Source organism: Beta vulgaris, chromosome 5 (assembly GCF_026745355.1).
Source record: "Beta vulgaris subsp. vulgaris cultivar EL10 chromosome 5, EL10.2, whole genome shotgun sequence".
Classification (NCBI taxonomy): Eukaryota; Viridiplantae; Streptophyta; class Magnoliopsida; order Caryophyllales; family Amaranthaceae; genus Beta; species Beta vulgaris.
The window spans coordinates 40,910,000-40,932,789 of NC_079206.1; the positions used below are offsets into that span (position 1 = coordinate 40,910,000).

General features: G+C 35.1%; 3 protein-coding genes across 7 annotated transcripts; 2 read left to right on the top strand and 1 right to left on the bottom strand.

Moving 5' to 3' along the window:
• Positions 1-2,577: 2,577 nt before the first annotated feature.
• Positions 2,578-3,653, top strand: LOC130591412 (disease resistance protein RPS5-like). Its single transcript, XM_057394726.1, has one exon. It carries the CDS (start codon positions 2,856-2,858, stop codon positions 3,651-3,653), a length of 798 nt encoding a protein of 265 aa, XP_057250709.1. The 5' UTR covers positions 2,578-2,855.
• Positions 3,654-3,830: 177 nt separating this feature from the next.
• Positions 3,831-5,443, top strand: LOC104893743 (probable disease resistance protein At4g27220). The gene is made up of 3 exons (XM_048645423.2): positions 3,831-4,242; positions 4,325-4,809; positions 4,865-5,443. Exons 1-3 carry the CDS (start codon positions 3,831-3,833, stop codon positions 5,441-5,443), a joined length of 1,476 nt encoding a protein of 491 aa, XP_048501380.2.
• Positions 5,444-10,433: 4,990 nt separating this feature from the next.
• Positions 10,434-20,150, bottom strand: LOC104893693 (hypothetical protein). Of its 5 annotated transcripts, none has more exons than XM_048644536.2 (9): positions 19,898-20,150; positions 17,530-17,586; positions 17,293-17,390; positions 16,966-17,033; positions 16,144-16,216; positions 15,484-15,575; positions 15,276-15,380; positions 14,576-14,675; positions 10,434-10,844 (listed from the first exon to the last, which is right to left on the bottom strand). In XM_048644536.2, exons 3-9 carry the CDS (start codon positions 17,374-17,376, stop codon positions 10,686-10,688), a joined length of 681 nt encoding a protein of 226 aa, XP_048500493.1. In that variant the 5' UTR covers positions 17,377-17,390; positions 17,530-17,586; positions 19,898-20,150; the 3' UTR covers positions 10,434-10,685. The 5 variants fall into 5 exon arrangements, with proteins under 5 accessions (XP_048500493.1, XP_010678129.1, XP_010678130.1 ...); XM_010679827.3 differs by lacking the exon at positions 10,434-10,844 and adding an exon at positions 12,064-12,353 and having other exon boundaries at positions 19,898-20,145; XM_010679828.4 differs by lacking the exon at positions 10,434-10,844 and adding an exon at positions 12,064-12,353 and having other exon boundaries at positions 17,525-17,586; positions 19,898-20,145.
• Between the last annotated feature and the right edge of the window lie 2,640 nt (positions 20,151-22,790).

Consider the following 22,790-nt stretch of genomic DNA (forward strand, 5'->3'; position numbering starts at 1 on the left):
TTCAAGTTCAATCAATAATTTCCTAACTTTACAAATTTCCTAAACTTGCAAAATAAAGATCGAATTTTTAGTTCCAAAAATAAGCGCTTTCAGTACTGCAATAATTAGAGATGAGTTTTTTACCTGTAATTCGTACTTTGTTGGTTCTTGAATTTACTTCACTTGGCACAGTCAGAGAGAAAGAGAGCAGTGCCATGGAAGACGAAGGAGGTGGAAGCATTAATGGCAAGTTTTAGGAGAGAAATTGTTGCTCCCCCCAAAAAATAAAAGTCAATTAAATACATTGACTTTGTTTTCCGGTCACCAGTAACCAGGTTCAATAAAAGTGGCTGGGTCCTAAAGTTTGAGTTGTTAAAAAAAAGTGAATAGCGAGATTGTTTTAAGAAGACCGGTTAAAGGTTGGATTATTAAAATCCAATTTTCCTAATATATATCTTTTACCTGAAAACAAATTCACACAATAGTCGCATATTAGATGGTAGACACGAGTCTACCATCTAAATGGTGCGCATTATTTATACGGCGTCGTTTCATGTTATAATACAATGAACAAAGTAACATCCTAATGAACAAACTAAACAACATGAAGATGAAAGTAGAACAAAAGAACAACTCATGAGACTCAATGAACATCTAAATCAACAATGAACAACAAGAAAAAAAAGATGATAAGAGGAAATATCTTATGAACAACGACTCAACCTAATGAACAGTTTGAAAACACAATGAACAAAGAAATATTTGCAATAAACAAACTATGAAACATAAAGATAAAGGTCAACAAAGGGGAATCGTCGAGATCGATGTTCGTTGAAGAATAGTTGATGTACATTAGTTTCATATGTTCATTAGAAAACAAATAATATACATTAATTTCACGCGTTTTATGTTTTTTGAGCTGTGTTTGTGATAAACACTAGTCCACCATCTACCAATTTCACAACAGTAGAGAAGGGAAAAGAGAAGCTATCAGTTTATAAACATTAGGGTGGAAATTTCTATTCCATGCGTATGAGTCACCGAGTCAGTGTCACAGGGCCCTTCCTAAACTGATCTGAAATAGAAGAATGACCAAGAAAAACAAGAGCTGACTTGAGAGCTTACTGTTGCTAAAGTCTACTCTATTGCAAAGCCTCATAACTCAGATTAAACAAACAGCTGAAAAAACCTATCTTATTCATCATTATGCTGAAATTGAAGTGTAATATTTTTGTTGCTGCAAAAGGTATAATTACTTCTGTGATTCCCTTTCATTTGCTACTCCTATCTTCTTCTTAACTTCTCATATAGTTGGATGATTTCTGACTCTCTTAGTTGTGTGTATATTATGATTTGTACCATGTTTTTTTTAACCATATAATCTGATAATCTCCAAGCAATATTGAAATGCTTATTGTTTGTTGGAACTTGGAATCACATATTGTCCTGTTTGGCAAATAGAGTTTAGAATTTAGCTGTTAGAGTTTCAACTTTTTTATTCAGTAGATTTGACTGTAGATTTGACTGCTGTTTATATAAATGTGTTTGGTAATACTTAGTTGTTTGATAAAAGTTGATAAGTATTTTATGATATAAAATGACAATTATAGACATTGGTCTTTATTATTATTATTATTGATATTGTTGTTGTTGTTATTATTTATTCATTTATTTATTGTTATCTTTAAGTACTATCGTTGAAATGTTCTATACATCCGCCCTTTCTCAACGCATTTCTTTAGACAAAGACTTCGTTTTTTCCTCTTTTCCGATAGTAAATATTTCTCAGGCCGTGGAGTGTAAACAAAACCCATGACACGACTAAAAGTTGATGAAAAAGCTCAATAGGGCCATTATTTGGTTATCTTCTTTCAAGAAAAGGGATGACTAAAAGGAAAGAGAAAAGCAATAATCCTCCAAAAAAGATTTTTTTTTTTTTTTGTCTTTTCATACTTAATATTTTATTAACTATAAAATACTCTCCGTTTTAAATTATAAGGCATGTAAATCACTTTTACACATATCAAGAATTTAGTTAGTTTTAGTTTGATTTGTATAAGTAATGAGAATTGACAATAAATATTGTATTGGTAATACAAAATAACCTACAATCTTAGCTTTACATTGGTCTTATAGAATGCCTTATATTTTGAAACAAATGTATTTTTAGCTAAAATGCCTTATAATTATGAAACGGGAGAATAACTGTTTTCGGAAGGTAAAAAACTTATATGAATCTGGTCTACACTAAATTTAGTGTGAAACTAATTCTAGCATATGTGATCTATAAAAAAAAAAGTTCACTATGTTAAGAAAAACAATATATATAAAAGGAGTAGATATAAATTATATGGATAAAAGTTACTATGTTGAAAAGTGTAACTTTCATTATGATATATAATGTGATGAAGAGTCATTGTATGGGAATAAACTGTCACTATGTTAGATAATGATAGACTAGTGTAACTTTAAATTGTAAAAAATAATAATAAGAATAAAGAGAGATCATTATGTCAAATAAGTGATTTTGGTCCACAGTAATTATGTTAGTGTGGATCAAGTCCACACTGACACAAGACTACCTCTTTGGGAAGATGCTATAGAGGTAGGAATTCCGATATAATCATTAGTTGGGACTACTCAAAGAAGGTGAGTTATAATTTTGTTTGCTTGTGTGAATTTTCAGCAAAAAAAAAAAAAAAAAGGAACGTAATTGTGGAATGACGTAATATATATTGTACAATCCTCATCTACCTTGTACAAGCATAGTTGTAAGTTTAAGACTTGAGATAGAAATCCTTATCATGGGTATTTAAACCTTTTGTTTTCTTGTTATAATATATTTCTGTTGTTATCAGGTTGTTCTATACACCATAATGGATTGGTTGAAAGGTAATTCGGTGCAAGATCATAAGCCGCAGCAGCTAAAGCGTAAAGCTAGGGCATTACATGCAAGAGCAGCAGATGTAAACAATGAAATAGAACAAGAGGAGCTTCAACCAGGAAAGCGACGAAAGAGGGAGGTTGATAACTGGTTGAAAGAGGTGGTGGATCAACTACAACGTCTTGAGCTACGAGGCAAAAATTTGAGTGCATCAAAATGGGGTGGTAACAGTACAAATCAGACTGCTTGGTTGACTGAACATATAGGAGAGCTGACTAAGCAGGGAAGTTTTCCTCAAGGATTTACATTCTATGATCATGGAAGTTCTAGTGTCGCACTAGTAACAACCGACATTAAGATAAATGATAACACATTACATGATAATAAGAGGAAAGTCATGTCATGGCTGATGGAGGATAATGATAATGCGGAAGTCATATCCATAATAGGCATTTATGGTTCAGGTGGTGTTGGGAAAACTATGCTGCTTAAAGAAACTCACAACGAGCTACTTGAGCTGTTTGAATGTTCTAGGCGCATATACTGGGTATCAGTGTCACATGGCATCACATTGCCGATGTTGCAGGACAAAATTGCTGAAGCAATGGATTTGAACTATCTTATAACAGAGAAGAATGCAATCAGGAAGGCAGCATCTTTATCTTACGAGTTGAAGCAGAGAAAGAATGTTTTCCTTTTCTTGGATGACGTATGGGAATATTTCCCATTAGAGGAAGTTGGTATTCCTGTAGGAGAGGAGAATGGTTGCAAGTTGATCCTGACAAGTTGATCTTTAGATGTGTGCAGAAGGATGAAATGTGAGGAAGTTATCAAGGTGAATCCGCTTTCAAAGGAAAAAGCTTGGGAGCTCTTTGCCAAGGTGTTTGACAGGAGAGATAAGATTCCATCAGAACTTGCAGAGCTAGTTGCGGCTGAATGAGTTGGTCTTCCTCTTAGTTTGATTCTTATGGCAGGAAGCATGCGAGCAGTAAATAACATTCAAGAGTGGCGCAATACTCTAGAGGAGTTGCAAAATTCAACTGAAGGACAAGCTGTGATAGAAACAGATATATTTCCAGTTTTGAAGCTTAGTTATGACTGTTTGAAAGATCCAAAGCTGAGGCAATGTTTCGCATTGTATCCTAAATATGGTGAAATAACACGAGATGAGCTGATTGTGCTTTTCCGTTCCGAAGGCCTTTTGGATACAATACAAAATTGGCAAAAGCAGTTTGATAAGGGACACAGCATGCTGAATAAACTCGAGAATGTGTGCTTATTGGAGAGATATGATAGTAAATGCGTGAAGATGCACAATTTCATCAGAGATATGGCAATTCGAATCACCAATGTAATGCCACGATTCATGATAGCAGCCGGTGCAAAGCTAAGAAGAATTCCTAGCGGACGAAGATGGACACTGGATCTTGATAAGGCTTCTTTAATGTAATTCCTTGTCAGAGATTCAACCTGGAACATTACCAATGTGCCCATGCCTCACAACCTTATTGCTCCAGGAAAACCCGTTTACCAAACTCCCGGATTCTTTCTTTCTACATATGAAGTCCATGAAGGTGCTTAACTTATCCAGAACCAGCATCAAGAAGCTGCCGAACTCAATTTCAGAACTCGAGAACCTGAGGACTCTTCTACTTGAATTCTGCAGGCGTCTGCATTTTGTGCCTTCACTAAAGAAGCTTACCAAATTAAGGGAGTTAGACTTCAGCTTTTGCTGGGCAATGAAAGATGTACCCCATGGGATAGAGCAGCTATTTGACCTTAGATTTCTTGATTTAGAAGGGAGCAAGGACTTGTGTCAGTTACTCAGTAGTTCGTTATCTGCATTCTCTCATATCCAATGCCTTATACTTGATCCAGATGTGCAGAGTATCTCAGGTGATGATATTATACAACTGGGTTATTTGGAGAGACTAGAAGGATGTAGGGTATCTGATGTCAGCAGCTTTAAGAGATACGTCAAAACTCCACATTTTTCGACAGCTAGACTACTATGAGTTTGTCATTGGAGAAGGTGAATACAAAAGAGTCGACTATTGCACAAGTGAAGAACGAATAGTGATACTATGCAGCGGTAGTGATAGAAAAGGGGATGTTTTTGTTCTTCCTGAAAATATTCAAAATTTACAGATTCATAACTCAGAGCTGGATGCAAAAAGCTTGATCGATGCCCTTCCATCATTAACTTGTTTAACAGAATTGAGGAAGATTTTGATTAGGCGTTGCAGAGTGATACAAGTCACATGGTCACCAAAATCATACTCTGACGATGCTGCTTCTGTAGTACTGCTTCAACACATTAACGAGTTATTTCTGACTGATCTGCAGGATTTCACGAGTCTAGTAAAGGAAGGAGTTGCTCTTCAACGAGGTGCCTTTTCCAATCTTAAGATACTGGTGATCAAATATTGTCCCAAAATCAAGAAGTTATTCACACCAAACTTGTTACATGGCAACCTTGATAACCTCCAAGAGCTCGAAGTTGAAGGATGCGAAGAATTAGGATTATTGAAGATAATGATGATAATGTCAAAAAAGAAAGTGATTGGTTTCCTAACTTGAGAGCTCTGCGATTGAGACACCTTCCAAAGTTGACGGGCATTTGTCGTGGAGGATTACTCGGAAAAGATTTTGTTGAACAAATTGTTGTTGAATATTGTCCAGAAATCAAGCAGATATTCATGAGTAGCTGCATACCACATCATCATCTGAGAAACTTAAGAGAAGTTAAAGTAGCAGGTTGCCAGAACTTACGGGAGATGATGATAGCATCACCCCACTCTCAGTCTCAGTCTCTCTGAGGGACAAGAGAGTACCATATATGAACTTCCCAACTTAAGGGCATTCGAGTTGGATGATCTACCATGTCTCACAAGTTTCTTTCATGGAGACACACTACCAACTTCTGGTTCTATTGAACAGATCACTATTAAGGACTGTCCGAGAGTGAAGAGACTGCCTCTCTCCATATCCGTACACAAGAATGGAGAAAGATTTGCACCGGCTTTACTTCAAGAGATTACAGCAGATCGAGAATGGTGGGAATCTCTAGAGTGGGATGATCCTCTTATTGGGCACATCCTTCTACCATTCACTAAGCTGAGTGAGGCTGGCGGATCCAGCTTCAATATCTCTAAAGGTTCCTCTTTTCACCTAACACTAAATACTTTCTTATTTTAACGGCCATGTTTGGTACCCAATAATAAATAGGGTAACGGTAATGAATGTACAAATAATGTAAAGAAACTTCGTCCTCAAATATATGTTTTTGTTCATAAAATTTCATTACCACTTAATACCACCTCTAAAGTTTGTCATCTCTGGTAATGGAAATTTATGAAGAATAGAGATATTTTGAGGATGGACAAGTATTACCATGGACATTGAATTAAGGCTTCATTTACCGTTACCACCATTAAATATCACCTACCAAGTACATCATAAAATTGAATAATATCTAAAATGTTTTGGCCTTTTTGCAAAACTTGTTTCTCCAGGGGGAATTCAACAAGTCGAAAAAGGTTCTGGTAAAACAGAAGTGGATAGTGTAGACATCAGCTCCTACATTACAGATTTAAGGTCATTCCTCTATTTATTCGCTCTTGTCTTTTCCGTTTTCTATATGCTGGATTGCTAATGTTCTCACTTATAAACTAGTCTAAAGCTTTACCTCTGTTTGTTATTCTAGTGATCCTCAGCTTTAAGGTATACAGTGGTTGTATTCTCTTTGAGAAACAGGTAAGAATTCCTCTGATACACCATATAAGCTTTAAACTTATATTATCTCCTACAAGATCACTTTGCTCATGATCAAAGATCAAACAACTAACATACACCAATACACCATTCAGGTGTACAGGAGCTCAGACCTTTGCTGCTCCGGCACTGTCCGGAGATCAAACGATATTCCATCATTCCCCTCAAAAAGAAAAACGATATTTCATCATTAGCTTTACAGGAGATTGGGGTTATTGGGCCTTGTTTTAAAGCTCTCATTGATAAACCAGGTCACCTAATTTGTGGTATAAGAGTGAATACAAGCATGCAACTTGCTACCTAATTTTGTTAAATTGGCATTGAAGTATGCCACTTTTACATACCAATTCGCATTGTTGGGGATTGCAGTTCACAAACTGTTGAGCGAATCAGGAAAAATTGTGATCCCCCCTCCCCCGCATACAATCTCAAGAAATTAGCGATTTAGCGAATTAGGTTAAATTTTCCAATATCAAGAAATTGAGCATACTATGTTGTCTCTAATATCAAGAGCTTGAATGGTTTTAGCTTGAATTTGGACAGCTCAAAATCAAAGAATGCTGCATGAACCACAGCAACTAATAGCATCTACTGTCTCCCAAAATTACAACCGACATGGCGACACCACATTTACAGCCCATTTGACTTTCAATATATTTTTATAAGAAATAAGTCATGTCAATGTCCATGGAGATGAAATACTACCTCCGATTTTTTTTGGATTCGTTGAATTTTTTGAAAATTTTATTTTTAGTTGATCCATTTCCTTTTTTAGCCACTTCTTAAGGAAAAATGACACTTTTGAAAGGTGATTCATTTGGTTAACCTATATTTTACCCATTTGATTTGTATTTCTCTCTCCTCTCCTTAATATATGTTCAAAAAGCAAATGAGACAACTAAAAAAACTGAGGAAGTATCATGCTCAAACATGTGTTGTTCTTCATAAATTTGTATTAACATCCCTTACCACTTTTAGATGTGGTATTAAGAGGAAACATAAAATTGAGAAGAAAATCACAATGAGATCTTATTATCATGATAACTAGGTTTTAGGCCCGTGCATAATGCACGGGAACTATTTAGTATAATAACAATGTTTATATATCAGCTACAATGAAAACATGTAAATGATTCTTACGTTAACTTGATAAAAAAAAAACTTTGTGTTTAAGAGATATACACCTTTATATTAATTATAAAGTTGTTTAACATATACATGATACTCATATGTTTTGGAAGACTTCTTTTTAATGCAAAACGAAATTTATTAAGAAGTTACTTCCTCCGTTCTATTTCTATAATATTGCAAAATGAGATTTTTACACTATCCATTCACCATCATAACCTTTCACTATTTATTACGATTTTTATGTAAGGAAAAATATTGTCATGTGGGGTCTTGTTAGATTCGTCTCGATATATACTTTCATAATATCGATTTTGTATAATTTTACTAAAAAGTAATTAAAGATATTGATAGTTAAAATAGTGTATTGGCAAACGTGAAAGCTCAATTGTTGCAGTAGAAAAAGAACGGAATAACATAGTCATAAGCAAAGTCAACAACACCTTAAGAGGAACTTTGGAATTCCATATTTTCTCCACACTTTCGATGTAATTGAACCGCTAACAACTTATGCATGGGAATTCTTTGAAAAATTAATAAAGTGATGACATGATTTAATATAATATACCAATTTTGGAGTAGCCCCACAAAGCCATCATCTAAGGGTTGAGATGACAAAGGTAAATTAATGATCTCAACTGCTTCAAAAAGGAAGAGAACTTGCACGAACTTGGTCTTATCCCAGTAACCACTTAGGGGTCAATTGTCTTAGAAACCCTCTCCACATTACAATCTTCATTTTTTACTCGAAATGGCCTTAAAGTGTTGGACTTTCCATGTTCTTTCTCATAAATTAGTACTGTTAGGCAATTTTTACTCGTGATTGAGAAATGGCTACGTAAAATTATCCATGACTAAGAACTGGTTTCGGGAGATAAACCTACCATGTAATAGGGATTGTCCTTGACTTTTAACACAGGGCCGAAAAAACTGTCTTTTTTGAAACATCATACGAAATTTTGTTCCAACTGACATAATAAGTATCATATGGGGTATAAATACCTTATTCCCCATTGCTACATGAAATACCACAATTTCGATGATATATTGTATCATACCTAATTCCGAGTTGTGTGTATTTTTTGAAACATCATAAGAAATTTTTTGTTCCAACTGACGAAATAAGTACCATATGGGGTATAAATACCTTATTCCCCGTTGCTATCTAAAATTGCCACAATTTCGATGATATATTGTATCATACCTTATTCCCCGTTCCATCTGACATAATGAGTATCATACGGGGTTTCCCATTTTACTATTTTACCTAAATACCTTATTCCCCGTTGCTACTTGAAATAATCCTTACTCATTAGCTTCTTCCTAAAAACAATTTTAGAATATATTAAGCCACCACAATTTAATTAATATTAAGAATAATTTAGAAAATGATAATTTTGTATAGTAAACAATTATAAATACACAGTACTTGTATAATGTATGTGTGTTTTATAAGTTCTCCATATGATTTACATTTCAAGATTATCTTTTACATCAAAGAAAAAAGAAGCTGTGAAAACAAAGTGCATAGACAAATTAACAACTTTTCTAATTCAATAACTTCTAATCTATCAACAACAATTTTACTCTCTTATAGACCATCTAAAAGTGAATACTTATAAATTCCTCTTTTGATATATAATTAACTCATTTTGTTGATTCACCTCTCAATTAGTGTAGTAAAAAGGACTAATTGACTGTAGCAAAAAGGACTAATTGATAACACAATTGCTAACACATGCAGTATCATTGTTTATTTTTCGAAAAAAGATTCAAAACACAACCTAAAGGAATTATAGGTATGATGATGCACAAACTAAATGTAAATCAATAGTTGCTTTTTTCTGCCTCATATTTGTAGTTAGGATTTTTTAATATTGCATGTATAGTAGCAACTCTGGTTTGCCTAGTTAATTCCGTCCATCTTCTTTTTTCTATCATTTCATGAGCCTTTTCCCCATTTGTCTTCTCTTCTTCCCTCTCCTCAAGCCCTCAGCTCACTTGAAGTAAAATCTCGTTTGAAGTAAAAACTTCTCATCATCTCCCCTAGAAAATTCTCTAATATCTAACCCTCTTTTTTGTGGTGAAAATTTCTATCATCTCTCCAAATATTAACAAAAATATTTCTATGACATGAAGAAAATCAGTTACTTTCGGTTTGAATGTCTTGATAGAAATACAAAGAAAAATGAGTTATTGAGTCTTGACTATTAAGTTCATTCTAAAAGATCAAAAGGTAAGCTTTGATCACAGGTTTCCAATGCATTTTAGGTTTCTAATCTAAAACTTGTATTTCAATCACTAATCCTATTTGCATGTGTAATTGTATAAATATCCAATGGATATTCAGTACCCAAATTTTTGATTCTCATAGGTCATTTGATCAATGTTTTTCCTTGACTATATTGCCATAAATACCTACAAATTTGTCTAATTTCATCATATAATAAGAATAGTTGGTCTTAATAGGAACACAGTGGTAGTTTGTTTCGTTGCATTTATTCTAAGCTGCATGTTGATATAAATTAAGCATATGATGAATCATGGAGTTTTTTTTATGGCCTTTTCTACAAAACGGGCCTAAAAATACCTCTAGTATGTTTCTTAAGAAATTACAAATAAGAGATTATATGATTGTATTTATTAATAAGAAATAAGAAAAAAAAACTAAATTGTAAATTTAGATTTTTAATTGATCTGAAATATCTTCAAGACAACTACTATAAGCAAAAGAAAGAAAAAACATTCAAATACATGATTATTAATTATTTAGTGAACCCCCATTTTACTGGATCAATTCTTTCTTGCTCCTCTGACTTTCCGGCGCTGCTGCCATGTTCCGTCGTTGCTACTGTCGTTGTGTCGTCGTCGCAGCTGCTATAGTGTTGAGGTTGTTAATTGTTGCGTTGTTGATCGTGACTCAAAGTTGATTCCTTTGTTGTCTTGGTGGTTGTCTCGGTGGCTCGCTGCTCCTCGTTGTTGGGCTCCTTCCTCCGATTTTTTTGTCATTATGATCCATGAAGAATACAGTCGCCATTGTTACGTTATTGCGTTGTTGATTGTGATGCAAATATTTATACTACAAAGGTATAAAGTTATTGCCCTTAAATTAGGGTTTGTATTATGGAAAGAATTCATTATGCAATTAACTTGCCAATCGGTTTATAATACAGATAGAAATATATGGTGCTGAAATTAGGGGATAGTTATTATTAGAAACAATTGATTTACAAATCAGCATAGATTATTATTTTTAACTTTTAAGAATGTGTGAGATGTATATCAATATCCACTTTGCTATAATTACGGATTAGCTTGTAGAAGTCAATGATTTACTTCCTTAAATTTCATTGCAATATATACGGTTGCCCTACATAATTCAATCACCACGATTTGCTATTTTGTCACTTCAATCAATGACACGTGGCAAGTAAATGAGAGTGGTTGAAAAACCTTGGAGCACTGAGAGGCTTGAGAGAATAAGAGGCTTCCACGTAAGCTAATTTTTTCTTGCTTTAATATTATATATGATGAGGAGAGTACCTAGGGGATTTTCCTTACAAATTACAATATGCTTTCTTTACCATTATCGATATTTAATACCACCTACCAAATATATCGCTAAGATAGATGTAATAATGAATAACGATCTCATTCAAGGGAACATCTATATGAACTTATTACTAGAATACCTCATTCTTCTAAATTGCAGTATTTTTGTATCGAAATTCTTTTTAGATAATGCACTACCTTCATTTTTCCAGTTGTAACACTTCCCTATTTGGATGATAAATGAGTTCTCTTTTTCTCTCTCCTAATCACGTGGGTACGTAATCATATTACATCTTTCTTTGTCTCTATCCAAATCTATTAAAATACCGTGCGACCCCATATGTTCCAACTTTAAAAATTAAAAAAAAAAATAAAAAAAAAAGAGGAAGTATCTCTTACCCCAATATGTAGATCTTCTATACCTTTGAATTCTTTGTATCTTTTCTATTTTTTGATCTTGTAGTTCTTAGCTTTATTTACTCTTGATTAGAAACTATTAAGGAAAAAAAAGATCATCTAAATCCTGAAGATGTAAATGTCACTGGGTCTCCTCCTACATCAATTGCTGAATACTTTTAAGGAAAAAATTGAATAAACAACCTAAAACAGAGCGAAGGATGAAAGAGTTTGGGATGGAATTTCTTTCACAATATTTCACTTAAGACGGAACTGAAACCAGAAAACATTGTGGCATGTTCAATCGTAATTTACCAGCAACCGAAAAGTAAATGATGAGCAAGTGAATGTACAAGAGCAAGAAATGGTTTTAGCATACAAGCAAATCAACGGTCAATTTTACAAAGATTATATTTACAGATTGCATCTACAGCAGCATCTTTTTTAACAGGTAGCGTAATATTCAAGTAATATGAACAAGGAAAACCACCATCATGAAGATCAATAACATAGAAAACATAAGAAGCCATGTAAAACATGAAGTCTTTGAGCTCTGTGAAAATACGTTCATAGCCCTTACATTGGCGTGACTGGTACTTGCTAAGCTATGTTCAACTGCTTTCTCAGTTGAATCAAGGATCTGTAGCCAGCAAAACCATGATCAAACAGCATAATTTAACCTTAAAAAAAATTTAAAATTAAAGGAGCTCCACAATAATGCTGGAAGCAAAAGCATAGCATTAAGATTATGGTTTTGTTTGCGTACAAGGAAAAGGCTTTATTCTGCAAAAGCAAGCAAAACATAGTTCTCTGCACAAAGACTTCTAAACTCATCTAACAAATAGATTAGGAAAAATTGATTTTAATAATCCGATCTTTAGGCGGTCCACTTAAAATAGTCCGACCTTTTGATTAACAAAAAAAATAATCCCACCTTTAGGAGTTATCTTCTCAAAATGGTCCTTTGACCTGTTATAGTTGTTAGTAACCGGGAATCCGGGATAATAAGTAAAATGTGATAAGTGTCTCTCTAATTGGGCTAGCCTTTTTAATTTTGATTAAAATCCTTATCTCCTCCCCTCTACAAAAGCCCCTCTCTCTTGCTCCACTTGCCTTGCCTCTTAAAGTCTTAACTGCTGCCATCTCAGAACACCACAGCAGTGGAGCACTCACTGTCGCTTGGCGCCTGCAGCACCTCCATGCACCACCATAGAAGGTTGCAGCTAGATTTGTAAGGGGGTGCAAACGAGATGAAAAGTCCTCCAGAGGAACATCGAGAAGCAATGATAGTCATTGAGTTTAAATGTTTTTATTTTTTTGATCCTTTTTTGTTTCTCATCTTTTTCGAAGTTCTATTCTGTATGTTAAATACACCGGTTTTTTTCACTTTCATATTTAAGTTCAATGAACAAAGTTTCTCTAAATTTGAAATTTTTGAGGAGATACCCAATCCTAATTTGCTCTAATGGAAGTTGTTTATGCTTATAACAATGCTTAATTGTCTTCGTTGATCAAATTTTCTGCAATTCATCCAATTTTGCATAGTGGGGGCTGGTTCACTCATGGTGGCAATAAGAGTGTGGGTGGTGCTTGGTTTTGGTAATGGTAGTAGTCAGGGCGGATTGGTGGACTACGATTTTCAGTAGGGATGGTGGTTGGTTCAACTGGTGAAGGATTGGGCGTGCAGTATAATCAAAATCTGAAAAGAAAACACTATCGGCTATTTAGGTTGACGGACACAAGGATCATTTTGAGAAGATAACCCCTAAAGGTTGGATTATTCTTAGTTAATCAAAAAGGTGGGACTGTTTTAAACAGACCACCAAAAGGTTGGATTATTAGAATCAATTTTTCCAATATATTAAGGATTCCATCTGAAATTTTCTCATAATTCATTCTAATTTCCGTGGAAAAGCTCTCAAAGGGGATAAACTCACACGATAATAACCAAATTCCTAGATGCAACTGCTAGACAAAATAACATATTGTCCCAACTACCTCAACCCAAACCCCGAATCAACAGCCCTAACAAGAGTCAATTTTGTTGATCTAATCTGGGCTCCTTCCTGTCACGCACAACACACAGCAAAACATGCAACTTCCCTAGTCAATGAACTTGGATAGGGGTTCACCTAATGTCCACTCTTTCTACAAATATGATGCTACTGAACTTCCATATCCTATTTTACCATTTTCTTCTTTTGTTTCGTTTTCTTTTTTGGGTTATCTAGAAAAAGGCCATAAAATGTGACTGGCAATCAGACAAGACTTCATGTGGTGACTGGTGAGAGATGTAAAAAAGTCATCTCCACTATACCCAATCAGAAGAGTGGGGCATATAAATGTAACCTGGTTGAAGATAGTTCACCTAGACTCCTCAACCACACATATACAAGTTGCCTAAAAAGCTTCAGTTTGAACTTACCTGCTACACAATTTGACTTGACTCTTGCAACATAGCCCAATTTAGTATTTAGCAGATTGGGTTCCATTTTTAACCAAGTCCAAAACCAAACGAAAACAAGTTCAAACTTCTAAGTCTCAAAAGCTTAAACCCAAACCAAGTTTGTCATTAATCCTGTTCCAGATAGGAGAGAAGAAGGATGGCATATAAGTAAATGACATTTTGAGAAAATTTCATGGTTTCATTCAAGCGATGATAGAAAGATGATTTCTGTAGCCAAGTAAATCATCTTTGGAGGGTGATAAATTGTAAAACTATTTCGATACGCCAACGGAAGCATCACATAATGGTCCCTTAAAACAACAATGTTGTACCATTCCTTTTGGAGATACTTCAAATTGGGGAAGAACTATGTTGTTCAATGCAGGCCTATAAAAAGCAAAGAAAAGAATGCATACCTTCTCAGCATTTTGTAGTGACTGACTCATGAGGAGACTGCTATGTTTTAGTTGCTTTGCCATTCCCACCATCTCATCTGTTAAGTCTTCTTGAAGCTTTCTGGAATAAAACAAAGAAGATAAGCTTTATTTGCACAAGTTTTGTGTAACTAAAAACACGAAACATGTTGTCTTTAGTGCTTAATGCCTTAATTGAATGATAATTGATTTAGCAATTTCTGCATGTTTTCCTTACAAAAAGAAAAGGGAAAAAAAAACTAAAAAAGCATATGCTCGCCCAAGATCGATAGCAGAATAAAATAAATTAAAGATATTTAGGCAAGTTGCAAGACCCCTCAAATGTTCTCCAGAATTTTGCAACTATAATAGGAAAAGGCTAGTAGGTTTTCCTTTTGCATTGCAAATGAGGATAAGCTATCCCTTCATCAAACTAAAGAAACTAGAGAAGTGTTCTCTTTCCAATGGATCTAAAGCAAAAGTTGCCGAATGTTACAAGTTCTAACCCCCTTGCCCTCTTGCTTCTAACCAATGGAAGAGGCGTATAGTAAATTTTCCATTTTGCAACACTCCATAGAAACAGTAGATGCGCCCCTTTAAACAAACTGTAAAAGCATATACTAAGGTAAACAGTAATAACTTTCTAAGAAGGTCATCAACATAATTAAGCACGGCTATGACATACAGTTCTGAATGTAAATACCTGTGCTTGTCAATATGCGAATGAGCAGCATCATCTAATTGGACAAGGGGTGATGAATTAGTTCCAACACTATCACGTGATCTGTCTTCAACATATGAGGATGGCCTATACACGCCAAAATTCTTTCAGCTCAGTTTGAATTTTCCTAGAAGGAACTTGGGAATAAGCACATGAAATGTCATTCAAATCAACAAAGTTGTTTACATACACTGGTCTCTTTCTAAGTCCTGGCGGGGATGCAACTTTTACTTCTTCAATTCTTTGACGGCTTGCCTCAGTGGAAGTTTCTACAAAGATTTCCTGCATTACTCATAGTCCAAATAGTCATGGACATACCAATGTACCTCCTTTCTCAACTAAATAGGTCTAAATAGCAAGCCTCTCTCTTTTGGAACTCTGAAAGAATAAAAATCATATAAACCAGCTCTAGGGATTATTCCCGTGGCATTAGAAATTATATTCTATATTGGAACTTTTATTGCTTTTGCTGTCAAATTACCGATTATACCTTTACATACATGGTTAACAAATACCCAAGGAGAAGCCGTCCAAAAGGAAAGAGGTCCTAACTCCTAAGTACTAGCTATCCATTCACTGATTTCATTTTCAGGGAAGAGAACGAATAAAGATTTTGAATCCCCTATAATCTATATAAATAGCCACCTTGTCAACCAAAATCACACGAAATTTCATGAGCATGAACAGCTACAAGTAAAGTACACTTACAGACATTTTATCATCATATGCTCGTAGAGCACAAGAGTCTCTAATGGTGTTATGCAGTCTAAGGGAATAATATGTTATACAACCACAACCGCTAAAACTAAGCATAGCAAAACAATAAATATCAAGAGGCCATCAAGCATACCTCTGTTGAAACTAATTTGCATGCAATAGATTCAATCTTCTCAGAGTAATCATTCACTTTAGCTTTTGAGACCCTACAAGAACAGTCCAGAATCAGAGTGCATTAGTTAAGATTGATAGCTGGTAAAATCATACATATATTGATAGATTTACAAGTTATTGTTATAGACAACAAAAACAATCTAGTACAAAACAGAATAACACTAGAACTATGTGTAAGGATAGTCATTATGGGTGGATCGATAATTACCGGCCTACCATTACAGCTAAGAATCAATTCCGTAAGAAATAAAGCCTAAGAAATATCACATTATTCAACTTGTAAATGAACGGATAAACTTGTAAAGCTGCGCTCTTGACAACTCATGATTTTAACCCGTTCAAGAGATTAATCCCAATTCTAATTCATAGTCATCCACAATAATACAAATGCTCAAGAAGTCAGTTTTCAACAAATAAAGCAATTCAATGATTTGTAAATGCAACAAACCAGAATTGCATTTCTCAAAACCTAGTACTATTTTCTTGGGCGTCAATGAAGCAACCAATTCCCTCCTTATCTACTGTGCTCCCAACCCTTTTCTCACATTTGGCGTAAAGCAAGTCTTGTGTTTAATTTTGATCAGACCATATTTAACTAATTTTACTTAACATTTCGGTATTATTTTGTAACTATTTAAATTTTAGTAAATTCTAAAATTTTCACTAGAACTCTGACCACATGTAACCAACACTTGCTTCTTCGTTTTCGACAAAGTTTTATGACATTGCACAAACAATCACTTTGGACTACACAAAAGAACCAGAAACATTATAAATTGACCTGGGCAAGCCTTCTGGAGTTGTTTCTTCAGTTAGCTGTTCCAACAATTCGGGAAGCATAGCAACATACTGCATAATTATAATCCAAAGTAAATATGACACCAACAGAATAACAAACAACTAAAGATGCATTTTTAACTACAACAAGATCCGACATGATTTGCATCCTCCATTCGTTCCTTACTAATGTTCCTACTTGGAATTTGATACTATTTAGAATTACATAAAATCTTTAAGAATTGATTCATTTCAATTAGTACATTAATTCTTAAATAACATATATTAACATTTAAAGATGTGCATCAGCAAGTGTGATCGAAGGGAGTACATGAACTAGTTTTGCCTGATTTTGCTGTCGAGGAGCCGCAGCAATTAACCTTCTCAAATTTATCTCAGTTTTGCTGAGCCCCATTATAATTCTCCTCACTGCATAAACACGAAAACCAGAAAGTTCAATAACCTCGAATCAATGGCGTATCTCCATTATTTTTCAGCAAAACATTGAATTAATTCTGAATTCTTACAACAAAATTGAAGTGTTAAAACTAATGATAGTAAACCTTACAATATTTTTGAAATCGTCGAGAAAATCCTTCAATTAATTACCTCGCACTCTTCTTATCTGCGAAAAGTAAGTAGAATTGATGGTGGAAATACGAAATTGAACTTTTTACATAATAGAGAAGTCGAAAGTGGATTGGATGAATGTAAGAAATAAGAATGTATAGAGAGTCAGAGAGATGATATAATGACGCCCAATTAGTTTTATAATGTTTACTTTCAAAAGAGAGATATTTTACAGATTTGCAATTATTTATTGCATTTTTTTTAGGGTAATTTAATGTCTTTAGTGCTTTTTTATGATGTTCTTTTAATTTTTTAAAAATTTCTTGGTTGTGGTGTTTTTTTCATAGATATTGTATATATATATATTTTTTATATATAAGGTAAGAAAAAAGGATTTTAAGAGACCCTTCTTACGAAAAGAACTCCTAAAAAGTCATTTACAAGAATGGAATGAAGAGCTGAATTGATACAAAGGTAATATCAAAACTAGACTGAACTAAATATCCTACGTTAACTATTCAATATGCAGCTTTGTTGACTTCTCTATGGTCTGAATAGGGATGGCAAATGGGCGGGGCGGATGCGGATACCCCTATATACACACCCGCCTCCACCTAAATTTTCCATACCCGCCAACCATGGCGGGTACAAGTTTCCATATCCACCTCCGCCCACGTGGGTATAAGGCTATACCCACATCCGCTCCACCACCCAAGTGGATATCCATTACCCACTTATACCCGCCCATCACCTAGGTGGAATTTCCACCCGCCCACCTTTTCTATATATACCTATTATATAAATTAGGATTTTTTGTCCCAAACTACCTTTAACGTTCAAGTTTTTGCGAGAAACTACCTTATAAAAAAATTGTTGTCCTAAACCACCTTACTTTACAATTTTGTTGTTGACAACTACCTTATGCCGGTTTCCAGCATTGACTTTTGTTTTTTCAGTTCAAAATTGTGGGAAAAACAAAATTACCTTTGTGGGAATTGAGGAGGGTGATTGTTTCAATTTTAGGTTAAGTAGAAGAGGAATTTAATGGTGGATTGGTGGTACAAAGTGCCACATAGATATGAGGGAGAGAGCGCGCGCACACCGGAAAATGAGGAAACTAGGGTGGGGAAAATTAAAAAAAGGGTTTGAAGAGGTCAAGTGATATAACGTGACATTGAAAAAGCGGAAAGAACAAAAGTCAACGTCGGAAACCGGCCTAAGGTAGTTGTCAACAACAAAATGGTAAAAGTAAGGTAGTTTGGGACAACAATTTTTTTATAAGGTAGTTTCTCGCAAAAACATGAAAGTTAAAGGTAGTTTGGGACAAAAAACCCTATAAATTAATTATTAGAAACACCCATTTCAAAGAAAAAAAGGTACACCTTTCCTTTGACTTTTTTCTTGAGCATTTTTTAACCTTTTTGACATTTTCCTAATTTTTTTTCAACTTTATAACTTTTTCAAAATTTTTCTTAATGATCTAAATTTTTCTTATTTTCCAAAAAAAAAAAAAACTAAGTTAAAGAAACATACCCTAATTGATTTCAACCTATATTCACAAGACTCCAAAATTATATAGTAGAAGATCAAATGTTAGATTATAATTAAGTATAGTTTTTCCATCATGGAAAATTTTTTTTTTTTAAGAGGACTCCTAATCTTAGAAGGAGATGACTCTGCAAGTGCCGAATCATTTGATGAACTAACACTATTATGCAAAAGAGATGACTATAAATTGGGTGTTATTAACTTATTATCACTTTTTCATCCAGTGGCGTATCCAGGATTCCAACCCTATGGGTTCGGAGCCGGTAAAAAAAAAGAAATACATTCAATCAAAGTTCAATACATTAATTCAAATATCAAACTACAATACAATCTAAACCCTTCATAGTCACAATACAATCTTTCCAAAAAAAATTCTAAACCCTTACTTCAAATATCAAACTATGGGTTCCCGCACGATCTTTCCAAAAAAAATTTAAACCCTTCATAGTCACAATACAATCTACACAATAACACAAGCAAGAAATTTCAACTCCATGAGTCTAAACACAACAAAGTTCAATCACATTAATCATTCATTCATCCACAATCAACAATGCACAATCCCCAATCCACAATCTACAATCCACAATACATTCATTCATTGAAAATTTATTCAACATTCACAAATCACAATCCAAACTCCAAAGTATACATTCATTCATTCAAGTAATCATTATTCAACAAGACAACAATCAACATTTAAATGATTAACAAAATTAAATAACTACAATTACATTTAATCATCTAATGTGTAAAAGACTAAAATCTGAAACAGTAAAATTCATATTTAAAATTGGAGAATTGGATTTGGGCTTTACCTTTCAATTTTCAAGCGGCCGGAATTCGGAAAGGTTGCTGGCTTGCTGCCGGCTGGTTCGCCGGCGGTGTGGAAGACGGAAGAGACGGTATCACGCCGTCACGGTGGCCGACTGGCCGTGGGCCGTCGATGGTCAGATCTGCTTTGGGTCGTTGCTAGGGAGTTACTTTAGGGTTTTGGCTTTGTTTCATTGTTTGGGAGGAAAAAAAAATGTTGGCTGGGTTGTTGGGGAGAAGTCGAAAAGAAATGAGGAGGCTTAGGAAAAAAAAAGGTTTGTCTGAGGTTTCGAACCCCAGACCTTTTGGTCCCGCTGCCCGCGTGTGTGAAGATACAAAACCACTGAGACACAAGCTTCTTTCATATTTTTTTTACACGCATACGGTATATATCTAATATCTAAAATATTTTTTAATTTTAAAAAAAAAACGGGCAAATTTTTGCCAAAAATCAGGTGAACCCATAGTAAATCCACCCCTGTTTTCATCAAAACTTAGATAATAAAATCAAGAACTCAGAGTCTCAGATTAAACATGGAATAACTTACAAAATTTTGTAATAGGGAAAAATAGATGGAAAAATACCTAATTTGAAGTAGCCTGGAGCTTGCGGTTATCGGTTGTCGGAGCTTGCTGTTGTCGGTTGTCGGAGCTTGCATGGTCGGAAAGATCAAGAACCCAAAACTTTTGTATGTTTATCAAACTGATAATGGAAGATCTTGAAGAGAGAGAAGAAGAAAAAGGAGGAAGAAGAACTGAGAGTGTTGAACTGTTGTAGTATTAAGTAGAGGCGTTTAAGAATTTAGGGTTTCTATATTACATGATACATACCTAGGGATGGCAATGGGGCGGGTCTGGGTCGGGTCCACCTGGACCCAGACCCAGACCCATTTATTTTTTATAGACCCAGACCCGCCCCAGACCCGTTGGGTCTAGATTTTTCAGACCCAGACCCAGATCCGCTGGGTCTAGCGGGTCCATGGGTCCTTACTGGGTCCTAAATGGGTCCTTCTTAGTTTTAAGTTTTCATCACATTTTTGAATATATGTAATAAAACAATTTCGCCGTAATATATATAGGTTCTTGTATCCATGGTTAAAGCATTCTCCAATTATTTTTTAAGAATTAACTCGTAAAATCACAAAATCACAACTCACAAAATTTTAGAGTTTAGGTAAAAAAAAAATTATAATATGTAAATGGGTCCATGGGGTGGGTCTGGGTCTAGCATATGTGGACCCGGACCCAGGCCCGACCCATGGTCTTTGGGACCCAGACCCGACCCGGACCCATTGGGTCTAAATTTTTTGGACCCAGACCCTTATAAATGGGTCGGGTCCTAGCGGGTCTGGGTCGGGTCCAGGACCCATTGCCATAACATACCCATCAGATGATGAGATGAGTATTCCTTCGTAGGCTAAAATGCTTAATGTGACTTATTGGACTATTGGACTTAGTATTCATATTTCTTAATTTTATTTTTTACAATTTTTTAGATTTATGAACATAATTCTTTATTTTATAAAGGGTAAATTAGTAAATATTATACGGGACGGATGGATATGGGGCGGGGCGGGGCGGGCGAATATGGGGCGGGGCGGGCGGATTTGGGGCGGATGTGACCTCATATCCACCACCTACCCACTATCCATGGCGGATTTGACTTTTCGTATCCATACCCCCCCCACTACCCACCAAAGTCATATCCATACCCGCCCCAACTGGGGCGAATGCGGTGCGAAACCCGCCTAATTATACCCACCTGCCATCCCTATCTATGGACATGATGGATCTGATAGGACTGAAAATGTTAAAGTAAAGCGTGAAATGAATATCCTCTATGATCAGTTGTATTTGCCAAGGAGTCTTCCATAGTTTTTTAACCGCGTTAATAACAAGGAGATTATCACCTCCGATGTGGATATTCTGGATGTCATGTTTCGAAACCAAAAGGAGGCCCTTCTGAAGAACGGTAGCCTCGGCCACGAACACATGATTCATTCCTAGATTGTAAGAGGTGGCATTAATGAGCTTACTGTTATTATTGCGAATAATAACCACCGCAACAGTTGGGTTTTTTGAGACCGAACCGTCGAAATTGAGTTTGAAGTGGGATGGAGGTGGAGGCGCCCAAGCAACTTGAATGATAGAATTGTGATGAGAGGTGGGGGGTGGTTGATTGTGAGTGGAGAATGGAGTACCTACAAGATAGCAAGAATAAAGCGATGTTCGAAGGGTCCATTCGTCAAAAAGGAATTTTGCTTTATGGAGTATTCTGTGATTGTTGAAGCTGGCATTATAAAAAATAATGTTTTTTTTTTCTTTTCATATAAACCAAAGTAGAAAAATGAATTTGGTTATGACCGTTTTATCAAATTTAAGGGGTTGTAGGACTTTTAAAAGAGAGGTTTCTTTGTGGTGGAAGTTTAGCCATGTACGAGTTTCTTGGAGAACCCAAACTTTCCTGACATAAGTGCATTAATTAAATAGATGATTAATTGTTTCAGGATGGGAATGACATTGGGGGGAATAAATTGGACGGAGCAATTTTTCTTTTAAAGAGTATATCCCTAACACTTATACTGTTATGACAAAGTTGCCATAAGAAAATATGTAATTTAGGTGGTATGTCAAGTTTCCAAATCCATTTAAAGATTCAATGTTCCTCAGTAGGATCGAGATCATGAGTTATCCAAGTAGCTGATGTGACGGTAAAGTCACCTGAGAGGGTACAACCCTAAATAGCACTATAGGAGTGTCAGTTGTGGCCTTGTAGGCGAGGAGGGAAGAGGGATCCCTTTGACCAGACTAATGAGATGGATTGGTAAATAGGGTTGTAACTTTAGTAAGTCCCATTCCATGGATGGTAGAGTAAAGTCGTAGACTTTTAGTTTGAGA